The 16,524-nt window shown below is 37.0% G+C and overlaps 2 protein-coding genes across 2 annotated transcripts; one reads left to right on the forward strand and one right to left on the reverse strand.

The window, feature by feature from the left end:
* Nucleotides 1-10,393: 10,393 nt before the first annotated feature.
* LOC110105440 (uncharacterized mitochondrial protein AtMg00810-like) lies at nucleotides 10,394-11,551 on the forward strand. Its single transcript, XM_020834949.1, has one exon. It carries the CDS (start codon nucleotides 10,394-10,396, stop codon nucleotides 11,549-11,551), a length of 1,158 nt encoding a protein of 385 aa, XP_020690608.1.
* A 579-nt stretch (nucleotides 11,552-12,130) lies between these two features.
* Nucleotides 12,131-12,595, reverse strand: LOC110105439 (uncharacterized mitochondrial protein AtMg00810-like). Its single transcript, XM_020834948.1, has one exon. The coding sequence runs from the start codon at nucleotides 12,593-12,595 to the stop codon at nucleotides 12,131-12,133; it is 465 nt and encodes a 154-aa protein (XP_020690607.1).
* Between the last annotated feature and the right edge of the window lie 3,929 nt (nucleotides 12,596-16,524).

A 16,524-nucleotide genomic window follows, 5' to 3' on the forward strand; every position in this document is an offset into this window, starting at 1 on the left:
GGCGTTTATCCGATGCGGGAAAATTTTGCGCCACACAAACTTCACTTATATATTTATACTCACTTTGAAAAATTTTCTCAATCCCATAAATAGTATTATAAAATATAGTTGACAACAATAAAACTTTCTTATTTAATTTGTTTTTTTTTTTTTAATATGACTGACGCTATATTAGTAATGTATTGTTTTTTTTATTTTATTTTTTTATATATTGTTTTTTATTTGTTTTTAATGTTTAGATGGATTTAAGGATGCACAGTACTCTAATTTTTGTTGGACCTCTTGAGATCCGTTTCTGTTATATAAATATTAATTAGTAGCTCATAGGAAGGGATATGAATACTGATATTATACATGGCTTCATGTGTATAATGCCTTTGGATAGTTCTCTGCGTGGCTTCTTGTGTTGGTGCAAATAAAATTTTAAATAAAATATTGTCTAAATGTAATATATATTATATTATATTATATGGGTGTATAATTATATATATATATATATATATATATATATATATATATATTAGAAAAACTTGAGAACGCTTAAGTAGAAAAGTTATTTGGGCTTTGGCTTGGGTTCCGCCTTGGGCTCTTTCACTGCTTGGCATTTTGATAACATATTAGATATGTTTTTATATTTAAAAAATAAACTTAATAAACATAATCAATAGAGGTTATGATCTTTATTTGCTATATATTCAGAAAATAAAGCACTTAGATATTCATTTGACTTCCATAATGCTTGAACTTAAAATAAATGAGGTACATATTATAAATTGGCAACTCACTCCAAGAAAATCTATGATAAATGTACGAGGGAATCAAATTTTTAAATAGCATAAAAATGCTACTAATATTAATGTCTATTAAAGTATAATACATATTTTTATGCTTTTATTTTGATAAGATTCAGACATTAAAATGAGCATGGAACATAGTATAATTGGTTTCATATTAATGGAGATTTCTCAACTACAGAAAGTTAAGTGATGATCAAGTCTGAAGAAAGAAAGCAAAGAATGAGTTCATTACTAAGCAAGGGGCCCGGATAATTGCCAAAAACACCAATGGGATTGAGAATATCATTTTTTAGAAGAATCCAAGCTAACGATGCAAAGGTGGATAGTACAAGACCGGAAGCTTTAATGATTATTGTTAATGATGGTTCCTCCAACAATCTAAGGTGAAACAATTCCTAATGAACCACAAACTTTAGAGTTAAAGACATAGAAATCCTCCTTTATAGCATAGATTAGCAAGATTTTTTAAGTTTCAAAGTTTGACACTCACCAAATTAAGGCTCTTATCTGAAAGTTGTCTCTAACCTCCCACAATAGTCATTGGAGGCTTCTCCTAGTGTTTGGGCTGACTTAGTGAAATGCAACATTTAGCTCTCTGAAGTATCCCCTCTAAAAATCAAGTGAATGAGAGCATTGGAGAACCAGTATCAAAGGAAATTGCCACTGAGAGTAAAATCACTAACAATAATAAAGTAGCAAGGAGTATCTTCTTAGGTAATGAAGTCAGTTGCGTTGTTAGTGTTGTTAATCTTTGATGGTAGTGAGCAAGAGACAATTTTGGAAGTCATTGCATCTTCTTAAAAGAGCGAGTCACAAGCTTCCACTAAGAAGATACAAAAGCCTGAGGTGGTACCATCTATAAGCAAAGTTACCTGAGGGGTAGTCAAGGGTAAGGTTCCTTAGAGCAAGCTTCAAACCATCCTACATAGTTGATAGGCTAAATTATCATGCTATTCATCTTACAAAGTTGCATGATATATATGTTCAGCAAGAGTCTTCTCATTTAAATCTTATATATTAATTGTTATCTAAAATTAAGACAATTAAATTTGTGATCTATTTAAGGATTAAATTATTGTTTGGCTTATGTGATCTTTCATTTAAATTTTTATGGAATTAAATTAATATTGCATAGAGACGAAGCATTTTATTCTATTTTAATGATATATTGAAATAAACAATTACAATTAAAGTATAAATAGAGTCGTGGTCCCATTTTAAGCTGTTATTATCCTTTTTTTACTCATTCCCTATCTTGAGTATAAAGATATGTCTCTCGCTCTCTCTTGAGAACGTTGTTTTAAATGTGGAAGATTGAAAATCTCAATTCTGAATTTCAATGGACTTATATATGATTTAAACAATTCTTCTCAATGATTTAACATGATGAGTTTAGTGATTGGAACAAGCAGAATCCTTCGAAGCTAAGAACATGACACATGATAGTACTAACACATTCTCTAAATTTAAAGAAGAAAGAACTAATGGATGTCTCGTCTTCAATCAAAGACTAAAATTAGGGGAATATATGTTAATTAAGTTATGTCGTATTATTATTCTTTTTTAATTTTCATATTAAGAAATATAGTAGTTGAAGATTTGATCAAATTGCCTCTGTCAATTTTTTTTGAAATTTTTAGGTCAACTAAATCAAATTAACACATACATAAGACTCAAATCCAAAACTTCTTGGTTGATAGTCAAAGATCTCAACTAACATATCAAGATGAGTTGAGTCCATCAACTTTTTGCTAAGTAGGGTGGAGTTGACATCGCCAAAAAAGTCAGTGTAGGTGAGCTAAGATTTGACTCAAACCGAAATAGATGGACCTACCTCTAATAGAAAATGAGGGTTGAAAGGGACTAAATGCAAATATTGTTACTTTTTATATAACTCTTGCGTTAAGGGAGGAGGAGGAGAAAGAATAGAAAACTTCTTCGTTTTGAAGATTTTAAATAATTCCCTACATTTTTATTAAATGATGACCGTAAATTAGCGTTTCGGTCAGTTGCGTATGGAGACGGGCGTCTCTTTTTTTTTTTAATTAAATAGTTTTTGGTTTTTTAAATAATTTTAATCTTAATACTTTTTTTTGGCTGATTTAAACTAGCAAAAACTTTTTTTCTAAACTGTAACCCGATCTGAACTTGCAAAACTCACCATCCAGTTTGTTTTCTATGGAATTTCATCACATTAACTATTTTTTTCTAATTATAAATATATTTCAAAACATTCTTGTGGTTGGTTTCGTATAGCACATTATATATAATTATTTATTTTTCTTAATAAAAAAATATGTCAGAATGTGATGATGCCATTTTCATCATGACGAACTTAACAATCCTAGATTTTCCTTGAAATTAATTAATTAATATTTTAATATCATATATAATACTTATTTCAACGTAAATTTAATGACAATTAAGCCAATTTTAATCAAAATACGTCAATACGTCTTAAACAGACGATATTATTTTTCTTCAGTGTCAATAATTTCAAAAACATGTTGAGCAAATTCTAATAGTAATTGGAGAAGTATGTGATACCAAAAATTAAAAACATATAAAGCTACACCCTCTCACTTATCTAATTGTGTGCTGGATCTTCGTACAATACTAAGACATTAAACTATATTTCTCTACCGTCGCGAATACTCCAGGACGCAACAATTATTATTATCAAATCACTTCTTCGCTATTCGAATTATTCTTTCAAAATAAACCAGACTACACTCACTTATGTGTTTTTGATTGCGAATGTTTTCCTCTTACTTCCAAGCTGCTTCATCACAAATTGCAACCAATATCAAAATCTTGTGTATTCTTGGGATATCCAGACACTTATAAAGACTACAAATGTCTTGACTTGGCAACAAACAAAGTTATCATGTATCGTAACATCAGTTTTAATGAACTATCTTTTCTATTCGCCAATATTAACACCACTTAACAAATCACATCTAGGTCTATCTCTCCACATCTCCTAACCCCTGCCTCCGTTCAACCCAATTCTAGACACTCAAATGCTTCTTCTCAGGACAGTACATTATCTGGCTCTACCGCCTTTGAATCATGTCTTGTGCCAGTTCCTGTCATCACATAACCTATTCCTACTACTCCATCTGATCCGGCTCTTCCTCCACCCATTTCGTCTCATCCCATGATCATTAGATGACAAACGGGATCTCTTAAACCAAGTATTTGCTTAAATCTCATCCATCAACAAATTTCCTCTTCTCTATTGTCTGATCCCACTTCATACACTGAAGCTGCTAAAAGTGAAGCCTAACGTAAAGCTATGGCAGCTAAATTTTTCACCTTGCAAAAACAAGGCACGTGGAGCCTAGTCATTCCGCCTCCCAACTCCTCGGTTCTCAACTCAAAATGGACGTATCATACTAAATTTCATGCTGATGGATTGATACCTAAGTACAAAGCTAGACTTATCCCTCTTGGAAATCATCAAGAGTATGGTTTAGATTATACTAAAACATTTAGCCCAGTCACCAAATTACCTATAATTTGTATACTCCTCGTTGTCGCTCTCTCTTACAATTGGCCCGTTCAACAACTTGACGTTCTGAATGCTATTCTCCATGGATAGCTTTCAGAAACTATCTATATGAAGCAACCAAGAGATTTCGAAGACGCTTACAAACCTGATCATGTTTGTCTGCTCCATAAGGCTCTCTACGGGCTCAAGCAAGCTCCGCGACATGGGTACAACACTTTTACATCTTATCTCGTCTCCATTGGCTTCCATCACAATAATTCAGCCCATTCTCTTCTAATTCTTAGACATTCCAATCTACTCTTTTTTCTTATCTATGTCGACAACATCCTTATCACGGGTAACAATCCAACTCTTCTCCCTCATATTCTTAATCAACTCAGCATTAAATTCTCTATGAAACATCTCGGTGAAGCTCACTCGTTTTTGGGTATTCAAATCAGTCATCAAACACACCAATACTTTCTATCCTAAAAACCTTATGCAACATCCATTCTTCAAACGGCTAATATCACCCATTGCAATCCTCTCTCAAATCCAACTTGCACCAAGCTCCCTACAAATATTCTTGTTGATTCCTTTCTATCCGACCCTACTATCTATCGCAAAATTACAGGTTCTCTGCAATATTTAAATCTCACCAGACCCAATATATATCTCATATAGTGTTAGTGTTCTCTCTCAACATATTCACAATCCTCTTCCGCAACATGTCTACCTGCTCAAACGTCTTCTGTGCTACATCAAAGGTACGCTTGATTATGGTTCGTCGATTACCAAAACTAATATTCTTCTTAAATATTTTTCAGATGTAGATTGGGCTGGTGATCTCGTCTCTATAAAATCCACATCTGGATTTTGCTCGTTTCTAGGCAACTCGCTTATCTCTTGGACTTTTAAAAAGCAACATACCATTGTCAGATCATCTACAGAATCCGAATATCGTGCTCTTGCGGCTCTCACTTCGGACGTCATTTGGCTTCGTAGACTCTTGAATGATTTTGGTATACCACAACAACCACCCAGCTGCATTGTGACAACACCTCAGCCATAGCATTGGCAAACAATCCGGTGTTTCCTGCTTGCACGAAACATTTAGAAGCCAATCAACGATTTGTTTGTGACCACATTCATAACCGCCACATTGAACTTCTTCCAATCAGTACTATCGATCAAGTGGCTGACATCCTTATGAAATCTCTTTCCACTCCATGATTTCATCAACTACGATCCAAACTGACGGTTCTCAAAGAATCATCAGTTTGCATGGGTATATTAGATATAAAACAATAATGTATTTCTTGTTATTAAGATATGTATTGAGGTGGCACTATGTGATTGGTTGTATGGTTAAGTGCCAATCTCTATTTGTCTATATATAGATAGGTCCTGTTGTAACCGAGAGGAATCAAGATCTGCTTCTTCTTTCTCATTCCGTTCTTCCTTCTTCTCCACTTCGTTGCTGTTCTTGCAGGTTTCATTATCCTACAAATATAACTCCTACTTAAAATTTTCACCGTAACTAGGAGGCCTAGGAAATGGGAATAGGTAATGAACAAATATTCACAGTAATGGAAACATGGAAATTAGTGCAAATGGTTTTTGAATAATTGCAGACAATTTTGAAAACACCAAAATTCTTTTCCATATCTTCTAATTTTAATTTGTACAGCATAACATGTTTTTGTCAATATTGTAAAAATCGGATCGAACAACGAATTAGAAGAATGAGAGGTTTACGGTTCGAACAGATCGACCGAGATTGAACCAGATGAAGTGATAAATAATAATAACATTAAAAATTAATAAAACTAACATAGTAATATGACAATCGTGTGAGAACTGAAACCAGTCATATGACCAGTTCAATTTATTAAAATCCTCTCAAATTTTTCGTACACTAATCTTTTATTTAGCAAGCAATATATATAAATAGAAAATTATGCATTAATACGGTTAAAAAAATTCAGTAAATTTTTTGAAGTAATTTATTTTTAGAAAATTAGCACATTGTTGGTATTGTAAGATTCCCAATCTTATGAAGAGTAATTTATAGCACCGAAGGAATTTAAATCATTTCAAGAAAATTTTTTTGTTTGGGATGATTTTTTTGTTGCTTCTTAAAACAATTTTTATTACAAAAATTAAAAAAAATTTGCACTAAAAAACTAATATAATAAATATAAAAAAAAGTCATCCCAAACAACATAATTGTTTACCATTTTCTCATGAATGTAATTTATGTATATGTTTTGAATGTTTAAGATTGAATGAGACGATCAAGGTTTAATTAATAGCAGCGTATTCGATACACTTAGTTTTTTTGTCACAAAAAAAAAAAAGAAAAGGGGGAATTGATTAACACAGTGTTGGGCAGTGGGCAGGAGCTATTCCAACAATACTGAGCATATTTTGTTTTGTAATTAGACGTGCTGCATTAGTTAGGAAAAAAAAAACAAGTCTAATTTGATGACTAACATAATAACAACATAAGAAATATAACCACTTGATCCGCCCGTTAATTAATTATAAAAATTCTATTTAATCTGCATTAAAATGGCCAACAAATGATTTTTTTTTTAAATCAGTGAAGCCGGAATGAGCTTTCCTTTCCAATTTGCATCAATACCCCCAAAAAGCAGAAGCAAATGCTGTCATATGGCAGGATATTAGTAATTTGACCTGGTTTTTTTTTTCTTTTCCCAACGTTTTGATCCTGTCTATCAGAAAACTAATTAACCATTCTAAATTAGCATTAATCAATTTGATAATCTTTTACTAATCAGTAATTTAACTATTATTTAGTTACTTGAAATCGACATGATGTAATATTAATTTTATATGATGTTAAAGAAGGTGAGGACTGGAGAACAGAACAGAGAACATGGAAATCTATTCATTGTATGAGAGCAATACAAACAGGGTATTTATTAGAACCATAGCTACATAATTGTAAATAATCATGTATGACCGCATATGTAGCGGTAACTACCTGTATCTAAAATTATATATAGCTATAAGCTGTAATAAGATACAATGAAGTTTTCTTATTTCTTCTCTACGGTTTTGCATACAAGCTCTATGTAATTCATTTCATCTTCTCTTCTTTCTCAAGACTTTCTACATGGTATCAGATATGGATTAAGATCCAGGGCATTCCATGGCTTCGTCTTCTTCTACTCAGCATTTCGATAATACGGAAACAGCCATGTCGGAAACCACCGACACAGCCGTCAACCTGAAGTTCGTGCTTGCAAATCTCAAGAACTTCGTCCAGAATTCGCTTACTACTGAGAACTACTCGATATGGCGATCACAAATTGCAAAGATCTGCCGCGCAAACGGCTTCGAGTCGTTTCTTGATTCAAACAGTCCAGTGCCGGTAAAACTCATCTCCAAACCTGATGGTACTTCGGCTCTGAATCCGGCCTTCACGAAATGGATTCTTGTCGATCAGAATTTATCTGCGGCAATTTGCTCGACAATTTCTGCGTCTCTTCTTCCTTATGTTTTAAATCTTGAATCCACCGCCTCCATTTGGAACACTCTTGAAACGAGGTTTCAATCGACAAACCGGTCTCGCGTCATTCAGCTTAAGAATGAACTCTACCATCTCTCGCTCAAGAACTCAACTATGATCCAATATCTCACAGAGATCAAGTCCATAGTTGATAAAATCGCTACGGCTGGTTCGCAGATTGAACCGGAGGATATTATCCTCCACATTATCAATGGGTTACCCAACTCCTATCAATCGTTCAAGACTTACATAAGGACAATGACCACTCCCCTGAGTCTGGATCAGCTTTACCCTCTCCTCATAAGTGAAGAAATTCACTTGGCAAACGACTTGGCAAGACACAGTGCAAATGACGATCAACCGGTGACACTGTACACAAATCGCGGTAGGATCAAAAGATCCCGTGGCCGTGGACAACAACAACAACAATTTTCGCATTCAGCCAAAGAAATGACGTCCAGTGCTCCAGTCACTTGCCAAATCTGTCTCAAGAAAGGTCACAGTGCAATGGAATGTTGGCATCGCCTAAATGAGCAGTACACGCCAAGAATTTCCAAACCAGCCAACAAAGCACTCATTGCCGGCTCACAAGGGACATACAATGACTGGTATCTTGATTCCGGTGCGTCCTCTCATATGACGAAGTCACTGGACAACATGTCGATCTCTCATCCTTACACCGGTTCCGACAGCATCACCATAGGTGACGGGAGTTTGGTCAGCATTGCCAATTCTGGCAACGGCCTGCTACCGACTCCCTCTCGTAAGCTTAAGCTCTCAAATATTTTACATTCTCCTTTCTTGCAATATAATCTTGTTTCTATTTCCAAACTAACCAAGGATAATAACCTTGTAATTACCTTTGATCCTCATGGCTATCAGTTAAAGGATCTGATGACTCAACAAATTATTCTGCAAGGCCCGTGCTGTAATGGTCTCTACTCCATTCGGCAAACTGCAGATCCGCCCAGCAATTGTGTTCTTTCTTCTACTACTGACGACGTCTCTTTGTGGCATGATCGGTTGGGCCACCCCAACCACAACACTACTGCTAGGATTGCATCTAATAACAAGCATCTTAGGATAGAATTACATAAATCTTGTTGTCAAATCTGTAATGTTTCTAAGCATCATAAACTGCCATTTGAACAACGATCTAAAAAGACAAAGTTGATTCTTGAAATTGTGCATTCTGATGTATGGGGATCGGCCCCAACGCTCTCACACTCTGGTTTTCTTTACTACGTTATTTTTGTTGATGATCATTCTCGTTTTATGTGGCAATTTCCAATGCGACACAAATCGGATGTATTTTCTATTTTTATAAATTTTAAAACAAAAGTTGAGAAACTAACATCCTGTAAGATAAAATTTTTGCGTACAGATGGCGGCGGCGAATATTGCAATAAGTCGTTCAAACAGTTTCTTTACACACATGGTATACATCATCAGATGTCGTGTCCGTATACTCCTGAACAAAATGGAGTCGCGGAACGAAAACATAGGCATCTTATTGAAACGACCAGGACGCTACTTCACCGTGCATCTGCTCCTTATATCTATTGGCCAGATGCAGTTCTTACATCTACTTATCTTATAAATCGCATGCCGTCTTCCACAACTAACAATGTCTCTCCATTTGAAATTTTTCATAAAAGCAAACCCGACTATGATCACTTACGCATCTTCGGGTGTGCGTGTTTTCCGCTGATTCCAACCCAGTTCAAACACAAGCTCCAACATACAGCGCACAAATCAATTTTCATAGGATACTCGGATCAATATAAAGTATACAAATGTCTTGATCCTGTGTCGAACAAGGTGGTCATTTCCAGACATGTTAAATTTGACAAATCATGTTTTCCGTTTGCTAGTAACATGAACCCCTCCACCAAGCAATTGGAAAACATACCTCATATGTTTCTTACACCTGCGTCGGTACAAGCATATAATCAACCTCAGCATGATACCATTCCATCAGCACCTATACAGAACGTCTCAAACAATACCAATTCAGTAGACTTATCCTCTCAACTACACACTGAACCGGTTACATCAGCTGCCCCTATCTCTATCAATCAGGCAACGACATCGGTTCATCCCATGATAACTAGACAACGTACAGGTTCTCTTAAACCCTTATCTCGATTGAATTTAATTCATAATCAATCTGTATCTCAGCATCCTGCAGATCCATCGAACTACACTGAAGCAAACAAACATCAGGAATGGAGGAAAGCCATGGCATCTGAATTTTTTGCATTACAACAGCAAGGAACATGGAGTCTTGTGCCGCCTCCTCCAAACGCCTCGGTACTAGGATGCCGATGGACTTATCGTACGAAACTCCATGCTGATGGGTCAATTGCCCGTTACAAGGCCAGGCTGGTCGCGTAAGGCAATCACCAAGAGTATGGGTTGGACTACACGGAGACATTTAGTCCTGTGGCTAAACTTCCGACAATTCGGATCCTGCTTGCCATAGCTGTACATTATGATTGGTCGGTTCAGCAACTAGATGTTGCGAATGCCTTTCTTCACGGAAAATTACAAGAAACAGTGTACATGGCACAACCAAAAGGGTTTGTGGATGTTATCAACCCGGATTATGTATGTCACTTACATAAGGCCATCTATGGTCTTAAACAAGCACCACGGCAGTGGTACAACACACTAACGGCACATCTAGTATCTATGGGATTTAAACATAGTTTATCTGACCCGTCTCTCCTCACACTTGTATATGTGGATGACATCCTCATAACCGGCGACAATAATACTCTAATCAGCAACATCATCCAACAGCTTCATCAACATTTCAATATGAAACAACTGGGTGAAGTTCACTCCTTCTTGGGTATTCAAATCGAACGAAATCCTAATCAATTTTTTCTTTCTCAACAGAACTATGCGGCCTCTATTTTGGAAGTCGCTCAACTCAGTGATTGCAAATCCCTGGCGAACCCAACTTGTACAAAGCTGCCCTCTAATTTTTCTGCAGATTCAATTCTCGGTGATCCAACTATATACCGAAGAATTACAGGATCTCTCCAATATCTTACACTTACAAGATCGGATATCTCTTACAGTGTTAATCTACTTTCACAACATATGCATCAACCGTTACCTCAACATATCTATCTACTCAAACATTTATTACGTTACATTAGAGGTACTATTAACTATGGTATTCCAATTACTAAATCTAACTTAATGTTGTCTTCCTTTTCAGATGCAGATTGGGCAGGCGATCCCACATCACGAAAATCAACCTCCGGATATTGCTCATTCCTAGGAGATACGCTCATATCTTGGACAGTGAAGAAACAGATGATGGTAGCACGCTCATCTACTGAGTCGGAATACAGGGCTCTAGCCGCACTCACTGCGGATGTTGTCTGGCTGCGACGAGTCCTCACAGATTTCGGTATTCAACAATCGGCACCAACTGATCTATATTGCGACAACACATCTGCCATAGCTTTGGCTAATAATCCAGTGTTTCATGCTCGCACAAAACACATCGAAATAGACCATCGCTTTGTTCGTGATCACATTTATCATAGCACGATTCGACTGCTTCCAATCAATACGGTTGATCAGCCAGCCGATATTTTCACCAAATCCCTATCTACACCGAGGTTTCAGCAACTAAGATCCAAACTGAGCGTCACTCCTAGACCCAACAGTTTGACGGGGGATATTAGAACCATAGCTACATAATTGTAAATAATTATGTATGACCGCATATGTAGCGGTAACTACCGGTATCTAAAACTATATATAGTTATAAGCTGTAATAAGATACAATGAAGTTTTCTTATTTCTTCTCTACGGTTTTGCATACAAGCTCTCTGTAATTCATTTCATCTTCTCTTCTTTCTCAAGACTTTCTACAGTATTAAATAGATTTGAATGGTGTGTGCTTTACACGTGTTGGTTTGTTATTGGTTGAAGTATACATGGCTATAGAGTCACAAGAGTCTGTTGTGTCTTTCACCTCCCTGCAAGCTAATGGTGAGAGCTGCACTGCTTGGATCGTAGATTGGTGAATCTAGGCGTAGGAAGAGCCTTGGTGAAGATGTCGGCTGAGTCGGCTGACTGATCGACGCTGCTGATGGGAACCACGGGTATTTCTTTAGACTGTATGTGATCACGGATGAAATGAAAATCCATCTCAATGTGTTTCGTTCTGGCATGGAAGATGGGATTGTTAGCCAAAGCGAAAGCCGAATTGTTGTCACAGTGAATTTTGGTGGGATTGCGTTGGAGAATGTTGAAGTCGGCTTGGAGACGACGAAGCTAGATGGCTTCGGCGGTAGCAGCGGCCAAAGAGCGGTACTCATCTTTTGTAGAGGATCTGGCTACGGTGTGCTGCTTTTTGACAGTCCAAGAAATAAGATTCTTACTTAGGAAGCAACAGTAGCCCGAGGTAGAGCGTCGAGTATCTGAGTCTGTAGCCCAATCTGCATCTGCGTAAGCTGAGAGAGTGAAAGATGAAGCCGAAATGGGAAGACCGAAGGATATGGTTCCTTTAATGTAGCGAAGGAGACATTTTAGGAGGAGATAGTGGAGAGATGAAGGATTGTGCGTGTGTTGGCATAAGGTGTTCGCAGTGAAGAAGATATCAGGTATGGTAATGGTGAGATATTGTAGTGATCCGGTGAGGAGACGGTACTTCGTTGGATTGAACAGGAGAAGATCAGGAGGTAGAGCAGCTGGCGGCTTTATGGAGGAGGGATTGGCTATTTGATTACATCTGTCCATTCCTGCACGCTGAAGGATCGATTGAGCATAGGAGGATGGGGAAAGATGTAATTGTTTATTATGAGTGAGAATTTGGATGCCTAGAAATGTAGAGGGATGACCAAGGTTTTTGATCGATGAATTAGTGCTGAGAGAGACAATTGTATCAAGAAAAAAGATGTGTTGTTACCTGTCAGAAAAATGTCATCAACGTATATTAATATATATGATTCAATGGAGTTTTGATGGAAGATAAATAGTGATGGATCATATTTGCTTTGTTGAAATCCTAATGCGTTGAGATGATTTGAAAAAGTTTGAAACCATTCACGAGGAGCCTGCTTGAGACCATATAACAATTTTTGAAGTAAGCTGACATACTTAGGATACATGTTGTCCTCAAATCCCTTGGGTTGTTTCATGTGAATAGTGTCATGAAGAGAGCCGTGTACAAAGGCGTTTGTAACATCAAGTTGGGGAAGAGGCCATTGATTGGTGATGGCGATAGTTAGAAGAACAAGTATTGAGGGAAATTTTGCTATCGGACTGAATGTCTCGGTATAATTGAGGTCATATTCTTGGTGGTTGCCTTGGACAACCAAGCGAGCTTTGAAACGAGATATAGTTCCATTCGTATTCCGTTTTGGATGTCCAGCGACAGCCTAAGATAGGAGTGTTGGGTGGAGGGGGGACGAGTTTCCAGGTTCCTTATTGTTGAAGAGATAGGAATTCAGATGACATTGCAGCTCGCCAATGAGGATGTTTGATAGCCTATGTGTAGGTCGTGGGGTCATAATCAATAGACGAGTGCAAGTTGAGAAATTGACGGAGCTTAAGATGTCCAGTTTTGGATTGAGTAGTCATGTGATGCGTCGGGATGGCCTGTTTCGAGATTTGATGTTGGAAGAGTGGAGAGGCTTGAAGTATCGGAGAGTGAGAGGTGCTAGCTGTCTGAGACTTGATCAGATTGTATATTGGTTTTAGTAGCAGAGATCGTGGATGTGGAGTTAGTGGGGTTGGGTGTGGACATGGTAGTGGGCATAAGAAGACAAGGATTAGTGGTGGGATTGGGAATGATAGAATGTTGTGACTTGTTATGAAGATCTGAATAGGGAAAGATGTGTTCGTCGAAGGATACGTGCCTGGAAATGTGAATTTTCCCTATTGATGGATCAAGACAATTGTAGCCCTTATAAGAGGGAATATAGCCAAGAAAGACACATCAAATGGATTTAGGAGAAAGTTTGTGACGTGTGTGAGGTGGGAGAAGAGGATAACACACGCATCCATAGATTTTGAGATGATTGTAGGTCAGAATTTTGCTGTATAGGAGTTGATATGGTGATTTGTTGAACGTGTTTGGTGTAGGCATAAGATTGATTAAGTAGACAACAGTTAACATAGTGTCAAGCCATAAATGATAAGGTAACGCTGTTGTGTGAATTAAGGTGCAAGTATTTTCAATAATATAACGATGTTTTTCTCAACCAGTCCATTATGTTCCGGAGTATACATACAACTTCTTTGATGGGAAATGTCGTTTGTATTTAAGTAATTGTGAAAATTATTGTTGAGGTATTCAGTGCCACCATAACTTCTTAATAATTTAATTTTACGATTAAGGTGATTTGTGATCCAAACATGAAATTTAACAAACATATTAAGTACATCATATTTGTGATGTAGAGGGTAGACCTACGTAAAGTGAGAAGCATCATCAATAAACGATACATAGTATCAGAAGCCTTGAGTAGAGGGAAATGGGGCTGGACCCCAAACATCAGTATGAATGAGTTCTAGCAGTTTGTAATTGTGATTTGTAGAAGGAGAAAAAGGAATTTTATGTCCTTTACATGTTTTACAAGTAGAGCAAGAGAAATTAGAGCACGGTATTTCAAGATCAGCATTATTCTTGGAAATGAGATTCATCACTTGTTGGTGAGGATGTCCTTAGCGAAGATGCCAGCGAATATGAGAAGGGATGATGGCAGTTAGCGCCTGAGCAGGATGACAAGTGTTAGAGGAGGAAGAAATGGAGTAGATCTCCGCGCGGCATGGTCCCGAGAGGATGGTAGCCTCAGTTGTCCAATCCTTAAGTGTAAAGCCAGATTCATCAAATAAGATAGAAAGATTGTTATCTTTTGTAAGATTAGAAACATAAAGTAAGTTGTATGAACTTTTAGGTAAATGTAGCAGATTTTGAAGCAGGAGTTTACAATTTGGTGTCAGAAGGAGTCCAGAGCCGGAGTGAGCGATAGGGATGTTACGGCTGTCGCCGATGGCGACAGAGTCAGAACCGCGATAGGTAGATGACTGAGATATGTTGTCTATTTTGTTTGTCAGGTGAGCAGACGCACCTATGTCCAAGATCCAGTCTGACACTGGATTGGATGAGGTGGTAAGAAGAGCTTGAGGATTAGCCGTGGGAGTAGGGTAATCATGATTAAACCTGTGCCAGCAAACATTGGCTTGATGACCGCGTTTATCGCATATTTGGCAGATTGTGTATCCTGCTGATGACGGACGAGATGAGTTTGCGTTGTTTCGACCTCTGCCATAATTGGGACCTGATTGACCCCTGTTTCTTCCATGGCCACGAGATGAGAAAAGAGCAGTTGTAAGATTTGAGGTATTGCTTTCTTTGGGTGATTCATGTGAGAGGTGTATCTGTGACGCCCCAAGATCTAACTTGGAAAGAATCTCAATCAATTCATTAAAACCATTTACCAGAGCTATCTATAACCTCAAACAAACAGTCTAGCAAAAATTTATAACATTTATAACATCAATGTACAGGTCGATTCATATCTCAAAAGATCATATACAATACTCAGGAGCTACACTATGAACTGAAATCTATCCTGTCATGAGTACAAAAGAATCACTATAACCAAAAGAACAAAAACCTGGAGATTTCTGATCAACCTCAATCTCCTGCTCCCTTGCCCTGACCTGAAAATATTAACCACATATAATGAGCTTCAAAAAGCCCAGCAGGTCACCTAATACCTATAACTGAAATCAAAGCACGATACTGGAAACAATATGCATGTCAGTCAATCAAATCTACAACAGTCTATTGCACATGATCAATGAATCCAAATCAGTAGTCAATGCAGCGGTAGAAGAATCAATAAACAGTAGGAAATCAATCGATCAGTCAAATCCATCGTATCAATCAAAACAATACTATCTGGTCAATCGGTATGAAATCATCAAATCAATACAATAAAGCTCAGTCTATACTAGCAATGAATCCAATGCCGCAGTTCAATACAGTGTAGAAACAATAGTATCAATGAATCAATTATAGTATCCATATCCATACAGTAATAGCGATAGTATCAATCAATATCAATGAAATCGTACGATAACAATAAGGCCGTAAATTCGTCAGTAAATCCAAATCAATAAAGCAATAAATCCAAATCTATAAAACAATAAAACCATCACGAGTCAATGCCGTACACATGCATTTCAATACAATAATCTTACTGGACAAGTATAATCACTGCTATCAATAATCCATAGTGCTGTTGTAGGAATCCATACGTTGGTTCAATAAGAGTCGTCACTCTGTGCCCGTCGGCATATCAATCTCCTTATGACTCTCAATCGTTATATTAATGATCAATAGTTTAAAGGAAAGCCCGTCGGCCCACCATCCTGTACAGGCCAAGTCAATCTCCAACCAACGGTTCAACCAGGCTCCACTTGTCTTTCAGTATCAATAATCAGATAATCACATTCGTATGCATATCAATTCAAATCATCAATTTCGGAAAATCGGAAATCGTACGAAAATTCAGCGGCATAACGGCAGTATACGGAATTTACACAAAAATTCCTAAAATCACAATTTTACCAAATTACCACAGAACATTCACAACAATATTATAAGACTTCTATTCTACTGAAGCAACATCAATCAACATCCTGATAATTATCTA

This window comes from Dendrobium catenatum, unplaced genomic scaffold (genome assembly GCF_001605985.2).
Source record: "Dendrobium catenatum unplaced genomic scaffold, ASM160598v2 fragScaff_scaffold_621, whole genome shotgun sequence".
Classification (NCBI taxonomy): Eukaryota; Viridiplantae; Streptophyta; class Magnoliopsida; order Asparagales; family Orchidaceae; genus Dendrobium; species Dendrobium catenatum.